Below are 24,218 nucleotides of genomic sequence, written 5' to 3'. Positions count from 1 at the left end.
GAATACCTCTGCCAGTGTAACAGCAAATGCTACAGGACCTGCTCTAGTTTCATCCGGCACTGGACCCAACACCACCACCCCATCTCTTGTGGACTCAGCGTGACAAATGGTCACAATTCAACACGCGCAAGCACCTCTCCTCGTTGTCTGTGTCATTTGTAGCGCGACTGAATTATTAAATGCCTACACGCAGCGATCCCCCCAAACCCTTGCCTCTCTCTCTCTCTCCCTCTCCTCTCTCTTGTAAAGAAAATCTTGAAATCCCTTCCCAAAACCCCACGGCATTTATACCGCACACGCACGCACGCACGCGCACACAGACACACAGACAGACACACACAGACACAGAGACACAGACACATCTTCCGCCACCGGTAGATCATCTACCTCTTCCGGAAGACATCTTCCGCCACCGGAAGATCATCTACCAGTTCCGGAAGACATCTACTGCCACCGGAAGATATCTACCGCCACCGGTAGACGACTTCCACGCGTCGAAGAAAACAAACCGTGTAGGATCGATGTCTACTTCCGGTGACGTCACGTCCGTACGTCCCTCCCATTGGTCGATTTAACCTCGAAGTGGGTGGGGTCAGGGGGGTTCAGGGTGGAGCGAGGGGGCGGGGTCTCGCGTACTCGCCCTTGCGATTGGTCAATTTTTAACCGGGAAGACGCTCGCTGATTGGTCGCCGAGGTATTTAAAAGGCAGATGAGCGGAGCTTCATATTGGCGGCGATTTTAAAAAGTAAATAATTTATTCTAGATTTGAAGCTTTCGTGACTGCAAGGAAAGTAAAATAAAATAAAAAAAAAATCACGACCCTGCGCGGTGGGCAGGTAAGAATAATCTTAATTTTTACCGGTACAGGGATATCGACCGCACACACACGCGCACACACACGCACACACACCGCACGCACACCACACGCACACACGCGCACACACACGTACACACACATGCACGTGTGGAGGCTGCTCGCCTCTGTCTCCATCGTCCCCTCCGTATCATTACCTCCTTGCTGTCTGGTGGGGTCCGGACTTTCGTCCCCCGTCTGCTCCCTATCCTGTACCCCCGTGAGTGCTGCGGATCGTGTGTGCATCCTCCCCCTGCGCAGATTGTGCCTTCATAGACACTGCTCTCATCATCATCATCATCACGCGTGTGCGTTGTGCTGCATGGGTGTGGGCTGTGCGTGAGAGTGGGTGAGGGTGAGCTGCGTGTGAGTGAGCTGTGTGTGTGTTTAAATTTAGTGTTTTAAAGATGTCAATTCACCTGCTGTGTATCTTACTACTGTCCCTCCCGGCCATATCTAGTGCCACACTCAACTCTACAAACGGCTACCCGCGTTACTTCGCGTCAATACTTATTGCTAAATTTGCCACTACACCTGCTAAAGAAACAGCTTATAGACACTTCTACACTCCATCAATGTATCCTTTTAAACCCTATCTTTGTCCCATTACTTCACCAGCACTCCTTCCAAACTTCATTCTGCTCTTAAAAATAACACCATCTGCGAGTTGCTGCTATTCGTCCAAGGTTCGTCGCTCTTCATCCTTTCACAGAAAATACCTGTGCAAACTATTAATTCTACTTTCTTATTTCTGGGTGGTATTGAGCTTCATCCTGGACCAAATGTAAATAACTCGTATAATTCTGTAGATTTTTCTGGCAGAAAAGGTGTTGGTGTTCTACATGTCAACATCAGAGGGCTTTTGATTAAATTAAGTCAACTAAAACTAGAAGTGGCAAATCTTGACCCGGACATATTTTGCCAAACAGAAACATTTCTCACTCCTGCCGTCAATGACTTGCAGATTACGATTGACAACTACAACCTTTTTCGGCTTGACCGAGGATCTAAAGGAGGTGGAATTGCCATCTATGTTCGTAATACTATTGCATGTTCACCAGCTCACTCCTTGTTTAAAAAATGTTGCTTTGAAGGTCTGGCTCTCAGAATAACTCTCCCCTCTCCCTAATAATCAACACATATTGGTAGTGTGCTGCTATAGACCGCCTAGTGGGAAGGATGTTGAAGCTGCATCTGCACTGAGAGAGCTTCTTGGGAGCCTCCCTAAAGGTGAAATAGTTTTAGTGGGTGATAACAAAAGGGGTTCCACAGGGTTCCATTCTCGGCCCCCTCTTGTTCTCTCTTTATGTAAATGACTTGTGCACTGAACTGGATTATTCCAGGGTAAATCTTTTTGCAGATGACACGGTACTAATTACTGCTGGCCGCTCTCCGGATGACGTGATTGCTAAGCTCCAGAGTGATTTAAACAAACTACAACATCAGCTAGTTGCTCTTAAACTAGTCCTAAATCCTGCCAAAACCAAGGTGCTATGCTTCTCACCAGGACTAAAGCGGGAAGTTATTTTCCCCCAATTACATTCCTTAAATAATGATCAAATAGAGCAAGTCAAGATCTATAAGTATCTTGGGGTCATCCTGGAATCAAAACTGAATTTTGAAGATCACATTGATTATATTGGGAAAAAGACAAAAATTAAAATTGGTTTTCTATATCGACACAAGCACTGCTTTCCCCCTGTGTTCCGTTTGGAATTGATCAAAGCTACCGTACTGCCTCTACTTGATTACTGTGACATCGTGTATAAATCAGCCCCAAGTACTGTACTGAAGAAGCTTCACTCAATGTATCACTCGGCCTTAAGATTTGCATTGAACTGCCCATATAGGACTCACCACTGTGATCTCTACATTGGGTCAAACTTAACATCTCTGAATGTTCGACGGATTGTGCACCAGATCTTATTTATTCATGATGTACTTGCAAAAAAATCTGCAGATTACCTGCTGGATCTCATCTCTGTTTCAAAGAACAAATTTGACCTAAGGTCTACACTCATTTACCAGCTTAATATTCCCTATTGACGTACATATACTGGAGGAAGGGCCTTTGCTATTGATGCCCCCAGGGTCTGGAATGCTGTTGCCAATAAATTGGAACTTGAGTCACTACCTATGAGATCTTCACTCAAAACTGCTCTAGAGGAGTTGTACACCCCTAGCTGCCAGTGCTATTCAGTGACCTAAAATAAAATGTTTCGCTCCGGATGATCGCTACAAAGTATGACCTGTGTTTTGATTCAGTGTGCTGATCTTAAAGGTGCATTGAAAAATTACAATACTCCGACTGATGCTCCTACTGCTGTTGTGGAGTGACTCATGCAGCCAGCTATGGCTGCAGGGTTTTGGTAGTACATGTTGTTTATGCCATTTATTGTGAAAATTCCGTCACAGTTCCTATGATTGCTTTTTCATTGCTTTCATGGCTTTATTTTGGTGATTTCGAAAAGTGTATTGGTTTAGCCATGTTTGTTTGTTGTAGTACAGAGTTAGACTGATGGCCTTAATCTAAGCTGTCTTGTGGTTGTTGCTGTTGTTTGACTTGCATCCCACTGGGATGTTTGCACACAGCGTTGGTGTACGGTGTTTTTTCTGCAATATTTTTGCTGTCTTTTCTTGGATTTTCTGTTTGCACTTAGTCACATATTCACTTTAAGATGTTTTTTGTTCATGTTTTTGTTTTTTGTTTGTTGTGGTTGCACCCGATTCAAGAGCCGAATGGCTCACAGGGCTATACCTAATAACACTGGCCAACAAAAAAACACATTTCTTTCTGGCCTGGACTTTGCAGGGATTCGTATTCTCGGTTCTTTCGGTAAAGTCACGTAGAAGGGAAACGGCGTCTGAATTTCCGACAGACCTGTTCTTCACCTGAGGACGGCTACTTACGTTGTGGCCGAAACGTCGTGAGAATTGTATTTTATTATGTTTTATTTTCATTATTTTATTATTTCCATTCTACGTGATGACTTTACCGAAAGAACCGAGAATATGACCGTTGGAATACCTCATGCCAGAACAAGTGTGTTGACCAGTGTAAATGAACTTGAACTCGTGTTTGACAGTCACCACGGCCCCTCTGACACGCAGCAGCAGCAGCAACAGCAGCATCATCATCAGCGGCGATGTCCAAAGAGGAGGACAAGGCGATCCCGGTCCGCGTGGCCGTGCGCTGCCGCCCCATGGTGCCGTGGGAGCTGGAGGACGGCTGCGTTCCCTGCGTCACCTTCGTACCTGGCGAGCCGCAGGTGAGAGACACGGAGGGAGAGCGAGAGAAGCATCCGGACACATTCCCAGCGGCAAGCTCCTCCGGCAGGCCAAGGCTGCATCGGGCAACAAAACGGGCACCTTTTTAAAATCCTTTATATTAACTTTCTTCTTAGGTTTTTTCGGTAAAGTCACGTAGAAAGTAAAATAAAATAAAAACAAAAATCACGACGTTTCGGAGGCAACACAAGTCTCCGTCATCAGGTGGGACCGTCACAGCCAGATTAGCTGTGCAAATCTTTCGGTCGTTTTTTAACCCACTTCCCGTGATCCAATCGAGCTGACATTTTGCACACAGACTCGTTGTGCGTGACAATTTATTTTCGTGAAAATTTTTTTTCCAAAATTTTACACTTTTTAAGAAAAAAATTATTATATTTAATTACCAATTGCTTAATGGTGCAATGCAATCATCTGACCCATAGGTGGCAGCCATCAAGCCAGAGGACGAGAGGACTCTAGCCGCCACGCATATAAAGGATTTATAGTGAAAAACTTAGTTTTTATGGGTTAATTTTTTACGAGGAGTCATGTTTGCATAGACCACAATACCTGCAGTCATAATGCAAACGAAAAACATAACTCTGATAATCTATGCACTGTTCTTGTTTGCATTATAACTGCAGGTATTGTGGTCTATGCAAACATGACTCCTTGTAAAAAAGGTGTCAGTTTTGTAGCCAGATAGAAGGGTAAAAAAAACAATTAGCATATTTTTCACTGGCAAATGAGGTTCCAATGGTGAGGATGGGTCGGTTGGGTCACGTAGCCCGCGTGCCCAGCCACCGCATGCCCAGCCACCGCATGCCCAGCCACCGCATGCCCTAGTCACCGCATGCCCCAGCCACCGCATGCCCAGCCACCGCATGCCCAAACAGCTTTCGTTTGGCTGCAAATAGCGGGGCTCAACGGGCACGGCACAGGCTAGAGAAGAGACGGAGTGATGTGGTACGGGAGGACGTGGAGCTGAGTGGACTTGCCGATGACCGGTACCAGCGGTGTCAAGATCGGCCTCTGTGGAGGAGGAGGCTACTGGGGCAGTGCCAGGCTAGGTGCACTTTGAGGCAGTCGCCCTCCAGCGACAACAACGGAGGGCAGAGGAGCGACGCTTACAACAACGAGCGGAGCGCCGGGCGGCTAAAACGCAGCGAGTTGGCACAGTAGGGAGGTACAGCTGGTGGTGCATCTACCGCTCATCTCAGTCGGCCAACCCGTGGCACCTGCTGGGTCTGTCCCGCGAATTTCTGTCAGCAGAGAGCCTTCGACACTTCACGTGATAGCCTCAAAGTCCACCTGGCATAGGTGCCATTGACGTCACCATCGCTTAGTAGCAAATGGCGGGTATTGATTGGTATTGGTCAGAATCTGAATATTTGTTTGGACTTTAGGAGGGATCCGATGGGCTTATGAAGCTGTTTTTCACAGATGGCCCAGCACGGACAGGTCCGCAAGTTACTACGGCAGACAGTACAACAATAAGTAATATTTTAAACACTTTTTTTAAAAACACGCTTTAATGAAATGTACCGTACGAGTAATGGAATAACTCCACGACTCCAGGAAGCAGAGGTCGCAATCGGGTACCCGATACCCGTACCCTACCCGATACCCGGCTACGGGTAGCCGTTTTCGACCCTGGTGCGGCCGGGTACGGGTAGATCGTGAGTCACTGGTGAGTCACCGTTTGTCACTCATTTCGGGTAGGGTAGGGAACGGGAACCCGTACCCGGCCAGGTACGGGTACCCATTTGCGACCCTGGTGCGGCCGGGTACGGGTAAGGAATCAAAACCCGTTTGCGACCTCTGACCCCGGAGCTTGCCATAACTTAAGGGAGCCGTGGTGATTTACAGCCAACGTCAGTTGAGCGTGGACAATTAGACCCAAGCCGAAACATAGCATGTAAAAAAAGATTGTTTAAAAAAAATGTAAATAATTTTTTATGATAGAATGTAGTATTGTCATCAGTATGACATAAGTATACCACGTTTTCAGTCGATACCACATTGGGAAGTGGGTTAAAATTGAGTTACAAGATTTGAGGATACAACAACAACAGAGTGAGTTAAATGAAAGTGTGTAAGAAGACTAGTTTACAACAACAACAACAGAGTGAGTAAAATGAAAGTGTGTAAGAAGACTAGTTTATAACAACAACAACAGACAGAGTGAGTAAAATGAAAGTGTGTAAGAAGACTAGTTTACAACAACAACAACAGAGTGAGTAAAATGAAAGTGTGTAAGAAGACTAGTTTATAACAACAACAACAACAGACAGAGTGAGTAAAATGAAAGTGTGTAAGAAGACTAGTTTATAACAACAACAACAACAACAGAGTGAGTAAAATGAAAGTGTGTAAGAAGACTAGTTTACAACAACAACAACAGAGTGAGTAAAATGAAAGTGTGTATGAAGACTAGTTTATAACAACAACAACAGAGTGAGTAAAATGAAAGTGTGTAAGAAGACTAGTTTACAACAACAACAACAGAGTGAGTTAAATGAAAGTGTGTAAGAAGACTAGTTTATAACAACAACAGAGTGAGTTAAATGAAAGTGTGTAAGAAGACTAGTTTACAACAACAACAACAGAGTGAGTTAAATGAAAGTGTGTAAGAAGACTAGTTTACAACAACAACAACAACAGAGTGAGTTAAATGAAAGTGTGTAAGAAGACTAGTTTACAACAACAACAACAACAGAGTGAGTTAAATGAAAGTGTGTAAGAAGACTAGTTTACAACAACAACAACAACAGAGTGAGTTAAATGAAAGTGTGTAAGAAGACTAGTTTACAACAACAACAGAGTGAGTTAAATGAAAGTGTGTAAGAAGACTAGTTTACAACAACAACAACAGAGTGAGTTAAATGAAAGTGTGTAAGAAGACTAGTTTACAACAACAACAACAGAGTGAGTAAAATGAAAGTGTGTAAGTAGACTAGTTTACAACAACAACAGAGTGAGTTAAATGAAAGTGTGTAAGAAGACTAGTTTATAACAACAACAACAACAGAGTGAGTAAAATGAAAGTGTGTAAGAAGACTAGTTTATAACAACAACAACAACAGAGTGAGTAAAATGAAAGTGTGTAAGAAGACTAGTTTACAACAACAACAGAGTGAGTGCGTTAATGGAAAGCGTATCGGAACCGGTCCTGGGCCTCCCCCAGGTCAACTCGGCCTCACATGAGTACCCGGCGCGATGTGTAGTAAACATCGCCACTGGGGGAGAGACAAAGGCGGCCGGGCGTGGTGCTGGCCACCCACCCCCCTCGTGTGCCACAGTGCCGACCTTCAGAGGTGCTACTACTCGCTAACAGCACTTGCCCCGACAGTCTGTTAAGGCTACACGGGGGAGCTTTGTATCTACCTTCACAGGCAGTGCTGCTGCTGCTACTCGTTACGAACAGCACTTGCCCCGACAGCCCTGCTAGAGGCTACACGGGGGACCTTTGTCTGTGTATAGGTGCTGCTGCTACGAACAGCACTTGCCCCTACAGCCTGCTAGAGGCTACACGGGGGACCTTTGTCTGTGTATAGGTGCTGCTGCTACGAACAGCACTTGCCCCTACAGCCTGCTAGAGGCTACACGGTGGACCTTTGTATGTGTATATGTGCTGCTGCTACGAACAGCACTTGCCCCTACAGCCTTCTAGAGGCTACACGGGGTGTGGCGGTGTGTGATCTGTGCGTGATCCATGCGTGATCCGTGCGTGGTCCGTGTGTGAGTGACACTCACCCACCCACTCACTCAACCACTCACCTACTCGCCCACCCACCCACTCACCAACCCTCTCCTCCACCCACTCACAAAACCCCGCAGAGGATTACCCGCATGGCACTTGGCTGGGCGACGAGTGGAACGTGGAGCTTCGCGTGCGCTGCCCCATCGCCCCGGGGGACCTGCTGCACGTGACCGCCGCTTGCCGCACGCCCGAGAAGATGGCGCTCACCCTCCTGGACCACCTCTTCCATCGCGAGGTGCAGGCCACCAGCAACTTGTCGGGTCACGGGCACCACGGCAAGAAGCAGCTGGACCGGCTCATGGTCTACGGCATCCGCTGCGAGTTGCGGCGGTGGTGGTGGTGTGTGAGTGGGGTGGGTGGGGTGGGTGGGTGGTGGTGGTGATGGTGCGGTGGTGGGTAGGGGGGGGGGGTGGACGGGTAGGGAGTGAGTGGGATGGGTGGAGTGGGTTGGGTGGGTGGTGGTGGTGTGGTGGTGGGTAGGGAGTGAGTGGGGTGGGTTGAGTGGGTTGGGGGGGTGGGTAGGGAGTGAGTGAGGTGGGTGGGTGGGGAGTGAGTGAGTGGGGTGGGTCAGTAGGGAGTGAGTGGGGCGAGGTGGTGGTGGGTGGGGTGGGTGGAGTGGGTAGGGCGAGGGTGGTGGATAGGGGGTGAGTGGAGTGGGAGTGTCCCATTGCATACTCACAAATCGTAACCTCCCTCCACCACCACCACTATGCCGACCGTGACGCAGGCCACCTGTTCTACAAGTTTGGCATCACCGAGTGCGACTGGTGCTGCATCAAACTGAATATCGATGCAAAGTGCTGCACCGCCTGGCGGCGCAAGCAGCTCGGACAGAGCCTCGCCGTTAAGGGCCGCAGGAGCACCCGCGGCACCCGCGGCGCAGACGCAGTGGGAGCGGCAGTCGTCGGGGCACACGGCGGCGACAGACGTGGGAACTTCCACCCGAGCGTGACGCTCATCAGCGAGGGTGAGGCGCTTGGGTCGAACGGCAATATCTTTTCATCGGTTGAGTAACGCTGTGTGGAAGCTACCTGGTCTGTCGCTCCGCCCGAAGCGTCAGGTCTTCTCGGCCACAGTCATTCCCTCCCTTCTCGACGCTTGTCGTCGTCAGGTTGGAATCGGACGTAAAAAAAAGGAAGCGGAAGAAGTCGCTGCCCGCCCTTCTGCGAAAACGGAAAAAAGACAAAAAACGCCGTAAGGAGCGTCCCTTACGGCGGCACAAGTGGAGACGCAGACCAGGTGGGTGTGCCTCGATGACACAAAGCCCACAACACCTCGCTGCTGATCTCGTCAAGGAGCATAAACCATCACGCGAACTCCGCTCATTCTCGCAGCGGCGGCTTTTGGCTAACCACCGAACAAAAGAGTTACTGCATCGTGCGCTTTCAAATGCGCTTCTGATGTTGAAGGTAGCAGAGGGCACTGCAGCAAAGTACATTGTGTATTTCAACAACTTGCAATGACGGGCATTGAGAAGCACAGTTGACCAACACCCACGCTCACAGACCCGCGGACTCACCACCACCACACAGAGACCCGCAGACTCGCCACCACCACCGACCCACACGCACCACCACCACACAAAGAAGCAAGGTTAAACCACCCCCATAACAGACACTGCGTGGGAAACTCTATCCAGCCGAAGATGACCATGACGTACGCCACTTTTATGAGCGGTCGTCACATGTGGCTTCTGAAAAATAGCTCATAGCTCCCAGGTGGCTTTACCTGGTAAATAACAGTTTTAGTTTAGTTCAAGCAACGGGCACCTCCACCCCACTCCCCCCCCCACCCCCAAAATCGCGTTCCGTTATGTTCAATGCAATTTTGGACGATTTTTGACCACCCCCCCCTCCCCACACGGCGTCACAAAAAGTCAGACCCCCCTCAAATATGAGGTCAAAGCTCTGCCCCCCCCAAAATGAAACATGCTTCAAATCGCTTTAAACTATTGTCATTGTAGTGCGTATTCAATGTGGCCCCCTTCCCCAAAGCCACTTTGTTGGAACCGCCACGCCTTTGCCAGTAGCTTTAGCTAATCGGGATTAATTGACCGTTATGCAAAAGGTTAGGTTTTTAACGTATTGTAATTCGCAAGGCATGTTACCGTCGGAACATTAGGACACGCAGTAGCAATTGCAGGGGAATGTTTATAAGGATCGAGATAACTTGAAACATCCTCGCAGCCAAAACTTAATTGGGAGCACTAAATGGTTCCATTGGCTCCAGCCTTGCAGTCTTCTTCTGCGAGGTCTCGAAATTTTGAATTCCGTCGCTGGTCTGGACAAGAATTGTATGCCCCTGGGAGACGACGGGAGCAGCTTTCATGCGGCTGATTTCTCGGTCAAAAAATAAATAATAATTTATGCTGGACTTTGAGTAGCTATGATTGCCCTGGAAGTCATGTTGATAGAAATATTTATGGCAAACCTTCTTGTTTGACTCGCACAGGAAAGAAACCCTCCAGCTTACGAGACAATGATTCGTGCAAATACAATTCCAGATTTAAGATTACCTGTTTAATGCCGTGAAATAATTGTTTTGTTGTTTGAAATAATTAACTTGTTCAGACCACAGACACAAGCCACCGACACGCCACAGCACCACTTGTACGTGTGGCGTCTGAATGCCAATGAGGCTCAAAACGCCGCGCACGGAACAAAGAGTGGAACGCACCGCACGCATCACGTGAATGAGACCGGAGTGATTCCGTTTGCAAAGCGAGGGGCACCATCGCAAAACCGACAGGAGACGGGACAGCCACGGGCAGAGGAGATAACGTAGTTGGTGAAGCCTTTCTAAACATTCCACTCGAAATTTGTTTTTACTTCACCAGTTAAACCTATACTGTTGTTTTTTTGGTAAAGTCACGTATGTGGAAATAAAATATTAACAAATAAAATAAAATCAGATTAAAATAAATCACGACGTTGCGAACGCAACACAGGCGCTCATCATCAGGTGTAATTGGGGTAAAGCACATAGCAAGGGCACACACAAACCTCACCGAGCTATGTCGCTCTTTTTCAGAAGTGACCTGGCCACAAAGGAGAGCTCGTCGGAGTGCCTTATCATCGTGGACACTTACAGCAACAAATAGACTCATTGTCCTCATCAACCACACTCGGTCCACAGCTGAACGAATGCCTCCCCAAAGCCACGACCACCTCCCGCCATCTTGCGATGTAACAATTCACCCAGGTACCGAGCACGACCTGATTTCGTCCGTAATAAAGGTTGTTTGTTTATATAGTGTAAATATAGATGTGTCGGTAAACCCACCACCACCCAACAGCCAATTAGTAAGGTTTGTCAAGTAAACAAAATGTGCCAATTAGTTACTGGTTCAGCACACCGGTGTGTTGGAGGGTAAACCCACAACATGCAAAATGGGAGCACGACAATGGGGGCAGGACAACGTGTCACACCGATGTCGTCGCTCCGTCTGCTCAGCGGAGGCATTCCAAAACGCGTTCCACTCCCTTGGATTGCCACTCGCTCATTATTCTTGACCGTTGGCCAGCATCCCGTCGAGTCGTGCCACATCCTGCCCAAGCCCACCTTGGACTTTCTTCAGTTAGAAGTGATCGCGTTCACCTCTCCGTCCCCAGGATATAAAGATTCTGACTGCTGCTCGTCTTGAACTTTTGTCCGCCCTCGAGGACTTCCTTCCCAACCTCACTTCACTCTCCCCCTAATCCTGCTACCCCGTGCCTGCTGCCCTTCAAACACAGATCCTGAAGCAGTAGATTCGTGCTGGATACAGTCACACTTGCAAATGTGATTTGTAACGTTGACCATTACCTGCTCGTCGATTGTTCAATGTCAATGTGCCATTGTATTGAGGGCTACTGCTGTGTGGCGCTGTCTTGGTGTGGTCTGTAACTGCGTTGTGCTTTCTGCTGCCTAATGTTGACAAGTCAGACTTCGATAACTCATTAATAAATACATTAATTATATTGTACCACTTGCTTACCCTGTTTCTCTATGTCGCACTCCTGTCGTGTTTGTGTTTTGTTTGTTGTTGTAACTTGCCGACACGCCCCCACTGGGCATCAAGGAAAAAGAGCTTCATAGCTTATCAGATTCCTTCCCCAGTTATAAATAAATATTCTGACTCTTGTGGAATTGACTCGACTCCCGGTCCCATCCTGTGCCACAAACACAAAGCTTCAGAGCGCTCAATACGGCGTTTGAGGTTTGTGCTTCCATCCCATAGTAGGGAAATGCAGCCGTTACCATCATTCACGCCACGTCCGTGCTCAATTATCGTTTCTAACTGAGGTTTAACTTGGACTCTAAGCAAATTAACATAATTCAAACGTTACTTATCCGTTTGTACGAATCACGTTTACGAAAATGTAAAACGACCATAAGAGACTCTTCCACAATACAGGTCGTTGTCAGGGGTTAGATCACATAAATATGCGATCTAACCTCGTAGATATTTATATAAATATATATTTACGCGATATAACCCAAAAAAACTATTATGTATGATATTGGTCGCGAAAGCCTACATGTTAAACTGATACTCTTCAATCTTGATTCCTTTTATCCGTGCAGATAATGGCACTTTATTGCATATTTACATTTTCGTTCTTTGGAATTGTTGCATTTTTGCGTTTTTATTCCGAGGTTAATTGTGTATTATCCGAATTTGTGATCCAAGCACATACCTGCATTGCGTCGCGTTGTGCACCTTGCGCCTGCAGCCCCGCCGAGCTCGGTGCTTCCTCCACCTCCTCTCTTGGGCTGGCCGACACCATTCCACTCCTCGTCGGCTCCTCTCCCTTCCTCGCCCGCTGCCACCAGGCGTCCTCCTCCGCTCGCCTCAAGGTCGACGCTCGCGCCTCGTCCCTCTCCTCTGCGGGTCTCCCTCCTCCAGGCAGTCCCACCTCACCATCCTCCGCCTCTGCAGCAGCCAAACTGGCCCGCTCACCTTGGCTCACCACCCCAGAGCGCTTGGTCGCCATGCCCCCGAGGGCCTGCGAGGCTGCCACTGGCCAGGAAGCCAGGGAGCCAGGGAGCCGAGACTTGGCACGACACCAGCAGAGATACAGAGGCACCGCACCAACCCCCCCCCCCCTACTCATCGGGCAATTCGCCAGAATGGTGAGGCTCTCCTCTGTCTCCCGTTCTTATATAGAGCAGCAGCAGGGTGACGTCATCATTAACTCATTAACTCATCACGTGCAGAGATTTGAGGGGGGGGGGGGGTTATTGTAATTATATACTAGATTAGTAATCAGGCAGTTGTTACGATGCGAGTTGTAGATTATTAATCACTTGGAATGTGTTTTATTGTGATTATGATTAACGAGCCGGAACAAACGGTAAATACAAATTAGACGTTAAACCAACAACAACTGTTAATCATGTTTTTAATCGAATCACCACCGCCAGCCGTGACGGTTTATCACATCGACAGTCGATTGTGAAGCATTGCGTCATTTAATTTTTTACGTTTAACAGGTCCAGCACTTCATCTGTAGTGCGCTTGCCATTATGTGTTTTGCAAATCTGGCTTTGCTTATTTTTATCCTCCCTATGTTGATGTTGGCTGCAGTCAGCAGCAGCAGATGACGATTGTAAGCCACCTCAGCCACTTCCATTCCGCCTGCCTTCCTGCCTCTGGATCTGCTGTCGACACCAAGAAGGGTGAAGCGGGTCCACAGTTTTCTTGGTTAAACAAATTCTGATTGATAGTTTAAAAATATCTAGAATATTGACCAGGTAAGTGTGTGTGTCTGAGAGTGTGAGTGTGTCTGAGAATGTGAGAGTGAGTGTGAGTGTGTGGGAGTGTGAGAGTGAGTGTGCGTGTGTAAGTCTGAGAGAGTGTGTGTGTGTGTGAGTGAGAGTGTGAGTGTGTGAGTCTGAGAGTGTGAAAGTGAGTGTGTGTGAGTCTGATAGTGTGAGGGTGAGTGTGTGTGAGTGAGAGCGAGTGCAGGATTTCAGTCCTTCACGGCGTAGTGTGTTACCAACTGTTTTCTTAGTGACTATGGTCCCAGCTGCCTTGAGATCATTGACAAGATCCTCCCGTGTAGTTCTGGGCTGATTCCTCACCGTTCTCATGATCATTGCAACTCCACGAGGTGAGATCTTGCATGGAGCCCCAGGCCGAGGGAGATTGACAGTTCTTTTGTGTTTCTTCCATTTGCGAATATTCGCACCAACTTTTGTCACCTTCTCACCAAGCTGCTTGGCGATGGTCTTGTAGCCCATTCCAGCCTTGTGTAGGTTTACAATCTTGTCCCTGACATCCTTGCAGAGCTCATTGGTCTTGGCCATGATGGAGAGTTTGGAATCTGATTTATTGATTTCTTCTGTGAACAGGTGCCTTTTATACAGGTGTAATGCGGGCGTAAGCGACCTTCCGGATGTGACGTCACGGGGAGGCGGAGCCATGTGACGTGGGTGAAAGGTTCGGGTCCTTAAGCGGGTAAACCGGAAGGAGAAGTCAGTCGGGTTGTGAATGGAAAAGAGTGAGGCCACGCGGGCGAACGAGAGGAGGGGGGCACCGTCGGCCAGCGGGAGCCAACCCCGGAGAACAGTAGGGAGCTAAGGGGTGGTGTGAGGCTGCGGAGAGTACAGCCAGGAAGGCTGTGTGTTAGAGGCAGCGGTGTGGCTGCAGAGAGTACAGCCAGGAAGGCTGTGTGTTAGAGGCAGCGGTGAGGCTGCGGAGAGTACAGCCAGGAAGGCTGTGTGTTAGAGGCAGCGGTGAGGCTGCAGAGAGTCGCAGGAGCGACGAAGAGAGAGAGACAGCACGAGGCTGTCAGAGCTGCGGAGTAACCAAGAGCGAGAGGAGCTGCAGCGATTACAGCCAGGGGGGCTGAGAGAGAGTAACAGCAGCGGAACTGCTGTGGGGGCTACAAGAGCGACAGAGGCCAACAGAGGGGCTGCTGGTGGAGACTGGAAAGACATCGGAGTCAGCACTGTGGGGACTGAGCAAAGAGGAGACAGCCGTTTGGGAAATACAGTACGAACCAAATATAGGACACTGAGCCAGAGATCGTGGTCAAGTCTTTTATTACACAGGTAACAAGTTGAGATTAGGAGCACTCCCTACATCTACAGAACGTGAAGAACCAGTGGCATCTACATCTGCAGAATGAGAAGAACCAGTGGCATCTACATCTACAGAACGAGAAGAACCAGTGGCATCTACATCTGTAGAACATGAAGAACCAGTGGCATCTACATCTGCAGAATGAGAAGAACCAGTGGCATCTACATCTACAGAATGAGAAGAACCAGTGGCATCTACATCTACAGAACGTGAAGAACCAGTGGCATCTACATCTACAGAATGAGAAGAACCAGTGGTATCTACATCTGCAGAATGAGAAGAACCAGTGGTATCTACATCTGCAGAATGAGAAGAACCAGTGGCATCTACATCTACAGAACGAGAAGAACCAGTGGCATCTACATCTGCAGAATGAGAAGAACCAGTGGCATCTACATCTACAGAACGAGAAGAACCAGTGGCATCTACATCTGTAGAACATGAAGAACCAGTGGCATCTACATCTGCAGAATGAGAAGAACCAGTGGCATCTACATCTACAGAACGTGAAGAACCAGTGGCACCTACATCTGTAGAACATGAAGAACCAGTGGCATCTACATCTGCATAATGAGAAGAACCAGTGGTATCTACATCTACAGAACGAGAAGAACCAGTGGCATCTACATCTACAGAACGAGAAGAACCAGTGGCATCTACATCTACAGAACGAGAAGAACCAGTGGCATCTACATCTGTAGAACATGAAGAACCAGTGGCATCTACATCTGCAGAATGAGAAGAACCAGTGGCATCTACATCTACAGAACGTGAAGAACCAGTGGCATCTACATCTGTAGAACATGAAGAACCAGTGGCATCTACATCTGCAGAATGAGAAGAACCAGTGGTATCTACATCTACAGAACGAGAAGAACCAGTGGCATCTACATCTACAGAACGTGAAGAACCAGTGGCATCTACATCTGTAGAACATGAAGAACCAGTGGCATCTACATCTGCAGAATGAGAAGAACCAGTGGTATCTACATCTACAGAACGTGAAGAACCCGTGGCATCTACATCTACAGAATGTGAAGAACCAGTGGCATCTACATCTGTAGAACATGAAGAACCAGTGGCATCTACATCTGCAGAATGAGAAGAACCAGTGGTATCTACATCTACAGAACGTGAAGAACCAGTGGCATCTACATCTGCAGAATGAGAAGAACCAGTGGTATCTACATCTACAGAACGTGAAGAACCAGTGGCATCTACATCTGCAGAATGCGAAGAACCAGTGGTATCTACATCTACAGAACGTGAAGAACCAGTGGCATCTACAGAACGAGAAGAACCAGTGGCATCTACATCTGCAGAATGAGAAGAACCAGTGGCATCTACATCTACAGAACGTGAATAACCAGTGGCATCTACATCTGCAGAATGAAAAGAACCAGTGGTATCTACATCTACAGAACGAGAAGAACCAGTGGTATCTGCACCTGCAGAATGAGAAGAACCAGTGGTATCTACATCTACAGAACGAGAAGAACCAGTGGTATCTACATCTACAGAACGTGAAGAACCAGTGGCATCTACATCTACAGAACGAGAAGAAACAGTGGCATCTACATCTGCAGAATGAGAAGAACCAGTGGTATCTACATCTACAGAACGTGAAGAACCAGTGGCATCTACATCTGCAGAATGAGAAGAACCAGTGGTATCTACATCTACAGAACGTGAAGAACCAGTGGCATCTACATCTGCAGAATGAGAAGAACCAGTGGCATCTACATCTACAGAACGTGAATAACCAGTGGCATCTACATCTGCAGAATGAGAAGAACCAGTGGTATCTACATCTACAGAACGAGAAGAACCAGTGGTATCTGCACCTGCAGAATGAGAAGAACCAGTGGTATCTACATCTACAGAACGAGAAGAACCAGTGGCATCTACATCTACAGAACGTGAAGAACCAGTGGCATCTACATCTACAGAACGTGAAGAACCAGTGGCATCTACATCTGCAGAATGAGAAGAACCAGTGGCATCTACATCTGCAGAACGTGAAGAACCAGTGGTATCTAGATATACAGAACATGAAGAACCAGTGGTATCTACATCTACAGAACGTGAAGGACCAGTGGCATCTACATCTACAGAACGTGAAGAACCAGTGGCATCTACATCTGCAGAACGAGAAGAACCAGTGGTATCTACACCTGCAGAACGTGAAGAACCAGTGGTATCTACATCGGCAGAACGTGAAGAATCAGTGGCATCTACACCTGCAGAACGTGAAGAACCAGTGGTATCTACATCGGCAGAACGTGAAGAATCAGTGGCATCTACATCTGCAGAACGTGAAGAATCAGTGGCATCTACACCTGCAGAATGAGAAGAACCAGTGGTATCTACATCTACAGAACGAAAAAAACCAGTGGCATCTAGATCTGCAGAACGTGAAGAACCAGTGGCATCTACATCTACAGAACGTGAAGAACCAGTGGCATCTAGATCTGCAGAACGTGAAGAACCAGTGGCATCTACATCTGCAGAACGTGAAGAACCAGTGGCATCTTCATCTGCAGAACATGAAGAACCAGTGGCATCTACATCTACAGAACGAGAAGAACCAGTGGTATCTACATCTACAGAACGAGAAGAACCAGTGGCATCTACATCTACAGAACGTGAAGAACCAGTGGCATCTACATCTGCAGAACGTCAAAACCCAGTGGCATCTACATCTGTAGAACATGAAGAACCAGTTGTATCTACAGGAGAATCCCTGCCTATTCCTCTTATGGCATTATTACGTCTATTGACATTGAATGAGTCACTGTAGCGCGTGTCGCTAGGAGATTGGTAGACAATGTCATTAGGGGTACAATTCCGTTCTGTCAATTGCACCTGTGGGCAAGGCATTCTGGAATATCCAGAAGGGGTGCGGGGCCGAGGGCGGAGTCTAAGCCGTTTATAATCGAGACGTGTGCAGCGGCCTTTTGATGTTCTGATGCAGATGATGGTTACACCACTCGTGTCTACAAGGAGGAATGTTTGGGTCTCGATCGAGCAGGTACTTATTCTGGACGTCCTCGTTGTTCCAGCCTGTTTTCGGTTTTTTTTTTTATTACGCGCCTTCTATTAGCCCACTCTGTCTGTTGTTGTATCCTCAAATCTTGTAACTCAATTTTAACCCATTATTATTTGTTTCGCTATTTCATGATGATGATTGCTTGTGTTGCAATCGAAACGTCGTATTCTATTATTTAATTTAATTTATTATTTTATCTTTAGACGTGACTTAACCGAAAGAAACAAATAATAATTCCTGCAGTCACGAAAGTTCTAAAATTAAGATTGAACCACTTCTACGGGGAAGTTTTAAGCTTATCTTTTTTCTCTCTCTCTGGCGACTTGTTTTCTCTGCCTGTGTCCTCTCTTTAGATTGTTCACACTTAAATTCTAACTTAGCAATCTTTGAAATACGTAATCAACCAGGCTATGCGTTAATTGTGTGTTGACCGACCCTCTGTGTTGTATTACATTACATTTCGATATTTTACTAGGTTATTTAATTTTAGTGTGTCCTTCTCCTGATGTTCAGGCTTGCTTGCCGTGCCATCGCATTCGCAGCACCACGTCTGTTGACCACTCATTGATATGCTAATTTTTTCTCTAACCCTCCTCCCTCTCTCTGCCTCCGCCCCCCCCCCCTCTGTCTATTTAAGGCCACCACACAGAGACGATCACCCCTCTCTGTTACCTGTGTTGCTCTCGCTATGTATCTTGGTGATATCTGTCTGCTAATATGTCTGTCTATAGTTTTCTGGTTAGATTTTATGTCGCTATTTCATTATACCTGATGATGATTGCTTGTGTTGCAATCGAAACGTCGTATTCTATTATTTAATTTAATTTATTATTTTATCTTTAGACGTGACTTAACCGAAAGAAACAAATAATAATCCCTGCAGTCACGAAAGTTCTAAAATTAATTTTAACCCACTTCCCAAAGTGGTATCGACTGCAAACTTGGTAATAATAAAATAATATAAATATAAAACAATAAAAATTCTCACGACGTTTCGACTGCAACACAAGAAATCATCATCAGGTGTGAAATCCACAAAGAAAATTTATATTTTATATTTTAGCGTGCCGACCAGTGGCTCGGTTGTCCAGAGGCTCTCGTTTTAGGCATGCACTGTATGTACCAAGGGGCCCAGGTGTTACGCTCGATGTGTGCACCGAGGGGCCTGGGGGCCCTAGTGGTCAGCTCATGATTTAAGCGTGGAGGGGCCCTGGGACACTCACACTGTAGGTGTCGAGGGGCCCAGGGACCCTAGTTGTCAGGTTACGTTTTAAACACCAAATGGTCTAAGGGGCCCTCACATTGTAAGCACTGAGGGGTCTGGGGGGCCCTAGTGGTTAGCTCACGCTATAGCCACCCAGGGGCCAGTGGTCGGCTTGCGCTGTGCGCACTGAGGGCCCTGGCGTTCAACTTCCTTCGGAAGACTTGGGCGACACACCTAGCGGCCTGAGGCTTGGAGGCCCCCCCTGGCAGCCCCGGGGCACTGGCCCCACTGGCCCGGTCCATAATCTAGCCTTTGGCCAGCGGATTAATTGCCACCTGTTTCCATCTGTGCAGGGATAGAGTGTTGCCACCACGCACATGGCGTGGGTTTTTCTCGGGTGCTCCGGTTTTCTCCCACTTGTATTAACACTCGTCATCATTAATTGGCCGAAACAGAAATCTTACAATAAAAACTCAATGCAGGACGCTGCTGTAAACCAGTCCGAGGACTGAAGTGAGTGTACTGGCAGTCTATAATGTGGACTGTAGCCTGGTTATTAAGCTGGGTGAGTGTACTGGCAGTCTATAATGTAGACTGTAGCCTGGTTATTAAGCTGGGTGAGTGTACTGGCAGTCTATAATGTAGACTGTAGCCTGGTTATTAAGCTGGGTGAGTGTACTGGCAGTCTATAATGTAGACTGTAGCCTGGTTATTAAGCTTTACTTTCATTAATTTTAATTTCATTTTTTACCTACGTGGTGACTTTACCGACAAAACCTAAGAGTACGTGAGTTGGTGTGTTGACCGACTCTCTGTGTTGCATTACATTAAGTGTCTCTCTCTCTCTCTGTGCAGTCACCAAACCTCCAAGTCTCTCATTGACACAAGGCCGTCATTATAACATGTTATAATAAGTATAATATTATGTTATAATATATAATAATTATAATGTTATAATAAGTATAATATGTCATAATTATAATGTTATAATATGTTATAATACGTATAATAATCAAATATGCCCCCCAATATGTTTCTGTAAAATTATTTGTAAATAATAATTGTGATGCTCTGTTAATAAAGACAACAATTTGCTAAACCTTGGCCACGAAATCTGGACTTGTCTTCATATAACAATGCATAGATTCCTGTTTATAGGATTGCGTTGTACTTTATGAATCCCTAATCTCTGCCATTACACACTATGAAACAAGAAAGGTAAAAAAGAAAAAACAGAGCAATGTATTACAATACACTATTAGACATTATTGTATCAAATAAAACAAAGTCCATCCCATGTTTTAGTGAACTTTTAAAAATATTTTAGGGAGGAAATGGCAGGAAAATAGTTTTCAAATTTAGATATTTTTCTGGGGGGGGGGACCCCAGACCCGTGGAAGATTTGGTCCCCCCCAATGTTGACTCCATGGCTACGGCCTTGCATTGACGTGCTAGTTTCTCTACCCCCTTCTCTACCCCCCCCCTCTCTCTATTTAAGGCCTCAACACAGAGGCGTTGTTTCTCTGTGTGCCTATGTGTGTCTCTCTCTGTGTCATCTCTCTCTGTGTGTCTATATCTGTGTCTCTCTCTGTGTGTCTTTGTGTCATCTCTCTCTCTCTGCTTATGTGTCTGTCTATGTGTCTCCGTGTCTCTCTCTCAAATTGAGCAATCTTTGGAAGAACGTTATCAACCAGGTAGGGTGTTGACTGTTATGTTAGCTGACTCTAAGTTTAATAGGTTTTTTTTCCATTTTTTTTACCAGGCCACACCCGCTTGAGCTGATATACCGCTCTTGTTTTCAGAAGCGACTTGCCCACAACAACAATAACAACAAGGTGAGGCTCGTCAACAGCGTGGCGGTGTTCACTCTAGACGCGTGGCGGTGTTCACTCTAGACGCGTGGCGGTGTTCACTCTAGACACGTGGCGGAGTTCACTCTAGACACGTGGCGGAGTTCACTCTGGACGTGTGGCGGTGTTCACTCTAGACGCGTGGCGGTGTTCACTCTAGACACGTGGCGGAGTTCACTCTAGACACGTGGCGGTGTTCACTCTAGACGCGTGGCGGAGTTCACTCTAGACACGTGATGGTGTTCACTCTAGACGCGTGGCGGAGTTCACTCGACGTGTGGCGGAGTTCACTCTAGACACGTGGCGGTGTTCACTCTAGACGCGTGGCGGTGTTCACTCTAGACACGTGGTGGTGTTCACTAGACACGTGATGGTGTTCACTCGACGCGTGGCGGAGTTCACTCTAGACGTGTGGCGGAGTTCACTCTAGACACGTGGCGGTGTTCACTCTAGACACGTGGCGGAGTTCACTCTAGACACGTGATGGTGTTCACTCTAGACGCGTGGCGGAGTTCACTCTAGACGTGTGGCGGAGTTCACTCTAGACGCGTGGCGGTGTTCACTCTAGACGCGTGGCGGTGTTCACTCTAGACACGTGGCGGAGTTCACTCTGGACGCGTGGCGGTGTTCACTCTAGACACGTAGCGGAGTTCACTCTAGACACGTGGTGGAGTTCACTCTAGACACGTGGTGGAGTTCACTCTGGACGTGTGGCGGTGTTCACTCTAGACGCGTGGCGGTGTTCACTCTAGACGCGTGGCGGTGTTCACTCTAGACGCGTGGCGGAGTTCACTCTAGACGCGTGGCGGAGTTCACTCTGGACGCGTGGCGGTGTTCACTCTAGACGCGTGGCGGTGTTCACTCTAGACGCGTGGCGGTGTTCACTCTAGACGCGTGGCGGAGTTCACTCTAGACGTGTGGCGGTGTTCACTCTAGACGCGTGGCGGTGTTCGCTCTAGACGTGTGGCGGTGTTCGCTCTAGACGCGTGGCGGTGTTCACTCTAGACGCGTGGCGGTGTTCACTCTAGACGCGTGGCGGTGTTCACTCTAGACGCGTGGCGGAGTTCACTCTAGACGCGTGGCGATGTTCACTCTAGACGCGTGGCGATGTTCACTCTAGACGCGTGGCGGTGTTCACTCAAGACACGTGGCGGTGTTCACTCAAGACACGTGGCGGAGTTCACTCTGGACGTGTGGCGGTGTTCACTCTAGACGCGTGGCGGTGTTCACTCAAGACACGTGGCGATGTTCACTCAAATACACCAGAGAACACACAAGCATCAGAAGATCCACTAGCAGTGGAGTGTGAAATCAGCTTGTGAAAGTCAGTGCCGCAATGAGCCCATCCCTCATCAAACAAGAACCGGATGACAATCCCAGCTTGGACACTTTTAAAGGTAACAAGGTGAAATATGAAGAGGTGAAGGTGAAATGTGAAGAGGTGATGGTGAAGAGCGAAGAAGTGAAGGTAAAATGTGAAAATGAAGATTAAATTCCAAAATCGGACTTTCACATTGATGGAGGCAACGTGAAGCAGGAGAAGAATCCTGACTGTGAGGCAGAGCGAGGCAACTCCCAGCAGTTTGTGGAAGTGGAGGTGTGGGTGGACTTCCTCCGAGACAATACAAAGTCAATTGGAGACACGGTAGATGTGTAAGCCTGAGACGATGTCGCTCCAGTAGATGCACCTTTGTCACAGGCTTTTAATGACAAGAATGTGAAGTTGAACACTCAATTCCTAGGTTCAACCTGCAGGGTAAGAGCGGCCAGTCTTTGTGAACCTGTGTGTTGGGTAGATCTCTAACCAGGAGCGAATGCCAATAAGCTCCCAAGCATTCACTGTTATCAATTGCATTTATATTGTCCTTGCTTAATTGCCTCGGCAATTCGGAGTTTTGCATCGTATCTCGTCTCAAACACTCGAAGAGCATCCCCAAGTAGCAGCTGCCCCTGTGTGGCACAAGGTGGTGGCCCTTTACCGGCCTGCATGTGGACAAGAGCCTGTCAGTAGGGGGCGATGGTTGATGTGGCATCTCAGTTGTGGAGTTTGTAGGTAATGTTTAGAATTTGCTAAATTTTTACCCAGATGCCAGCATGCAATGGTCGACTCGTTTTGAATGGTGCATTAGTATGTTGTACATGCATAGACGGTGCGTATTTTTTTAATTAGCTTCTAGTTAATAGGATGTAACCTGATGCAGTATATTTCAGTGCAGTAATTCAATTTTGATCATATGCCTGTCAATAAGTTACAATGAATACTTGTCTGATTGTGTGCGTACATGCAACCTTTTGTCTATGAGGGTCAAACATTGAATAAGTGATGTTAGGACACAGTGTGTGTTTTGCAAGTAACCTGTACAGATAACTCAGGTGAGACTCATTGTTCTTGTGATACAGGTCAAAGGGTATTTTTGTGTTTTCAGGAAGCATCTTTCTCTGGAGCAACTCATTGTCTTTGAAATAGGGAGCACACTCGGATCATTCATCAATTACAAGGCATACCACCCAAAAGTTACACGTAGAGGAGATACATTCTCAACAACACGAATTATAATTTTGTATTACGTGTTGACGTAGATTTTGTCGAATTGGGACGAGAAATGGCCCTTGCCGATTAACGTCTGGATGTTGACAACCATGGGGTGAAGCAAGCCTGACTGCCTGCGGTGCCCCTCACAACCATTTACGGCCTTGGGCCAGGAAAGTCACGAAAAAATTGCACACGAACGACGCATCCACGCCAACTCCCAATGCTCCGTTTTGAAGTTTTAAAATGAAACAACTTTGAATTGTATTATGTTTTGAATTGTGTTTCTTCAATACAATTTTACATCTGGAAGACTTAATTGAAAACGACATTTCGTGTGAATTTTCTCTCGTCGTTAAGTAGGTGGCCTTGCCGGGGATTCGGTTCGATGCGGACTTTCACCTGGTTGGGATCGCGGGATTGAGATGAGGCGACAGAGCTGGCCGTGCGAGAAGACCGCCGTCTGCAGATCGATTCCAACGTGATCGAACGTCTGTCCCTGTGCCTCCGTCGTTCATGCAGGGGGCGCGTAGGGTTATAGCGCCCCCTGCATGAAAACGACGGAAAGTGCAGCATTCATCACAGATTAATTCTAGATTTGAAGCTTTCGTGACTGCAAGGATTCATATT

The 24,218-nt window shown here is 47.3% G+C and overlaps 1 protein-coding gene and 2 long non-coding RNA genes across 3 annotated transcripts; all 3 read left to right on the top strand.

Annotated features, from left to right (window-relative positions):
- The first annotated feature begins 3,675 nt into the window (after nt 1-3,675).
- On the top strand, nt 3,676-8,268 carry LOC144741022 (protein BANP-like). The gene is made up of 2 exons (XM_078623711.1): nt 3,676-4,122; nt 7,964-8,268. The coding sequence occupies exons 1-2, from the start codon at nt 3,915-3,917 to the stop codon at nt 8,266-8,268; spliced, it is 513 nt and encodes a 170-aa protein (XP_078479837.1). The 5' UTR covers nt 3,676-3,914.
- A 248-nt stretch (nt 8,269-8,516) lies between these two features.
- On the top strand, nt 8,517-11,850 carry LOC144741019 (uncharacterized). Its single transcript, XR_013589854.1, has 2 exons — nt 8,517-9,125; nt 10,917-11,850. It is a non-coding gene; the product is annotated as an uncharacterized LOC144741019 (long non-coding RNA).
- Nucleotides 11,851-17,587: 5,737 nt separating this feature from the next.
- LOC144741021 (uncharacterized) lies at nt 17,588-23,914 on the top strand. The gene is made up of 3 exons (XR_013589855.1): nt 17,588-17,986; nt 20,971-21,043; nt 22,179-23,914. It is a non-coding gene; the product is annotated as an uncharacterized LOC144741021 (long non-coding RNA).
- The last annotated feature ends 304 nt before the right edge of the window (nt 23,915-24,218 follow it).

This window comes from Lampetra planeri, unplaced genomic scaffold, assembly GCF_965212315.1.
Source record: "Lampetra planeri unplaced genomic scaffold, kcLamPlan1.2.h2 scaffold_389, whole genome shotgun sequence".
In the NCBI taxonomy this organism is placed as follows: domain Eukaryota; kingdom Metazoa; phylum Chordata; class Hyperoartia; order Petromyzontiformes; family Petromyzontidae; genus Lampetra; species Lampetra planeri.
This window is presented reverse-complemented; position numbering and strand designations above follow the sequence as displayed.

Coding starts and splice junctions, on each gene's coding strand:
- LOC144741022 (XM_078623711.1), top strand. CDS start 3,915: ATGAACTTGAACTCGTGTTTGACAGTCACCACGGCCCCTCTGACACGC. Junction 4,123..7,963: donor TCGTACCTGGCGAGCCGCAG/GTGAGAGACACG, acceptor AAAACCCCGCAG/AGGATTACCCGCATGGCACT.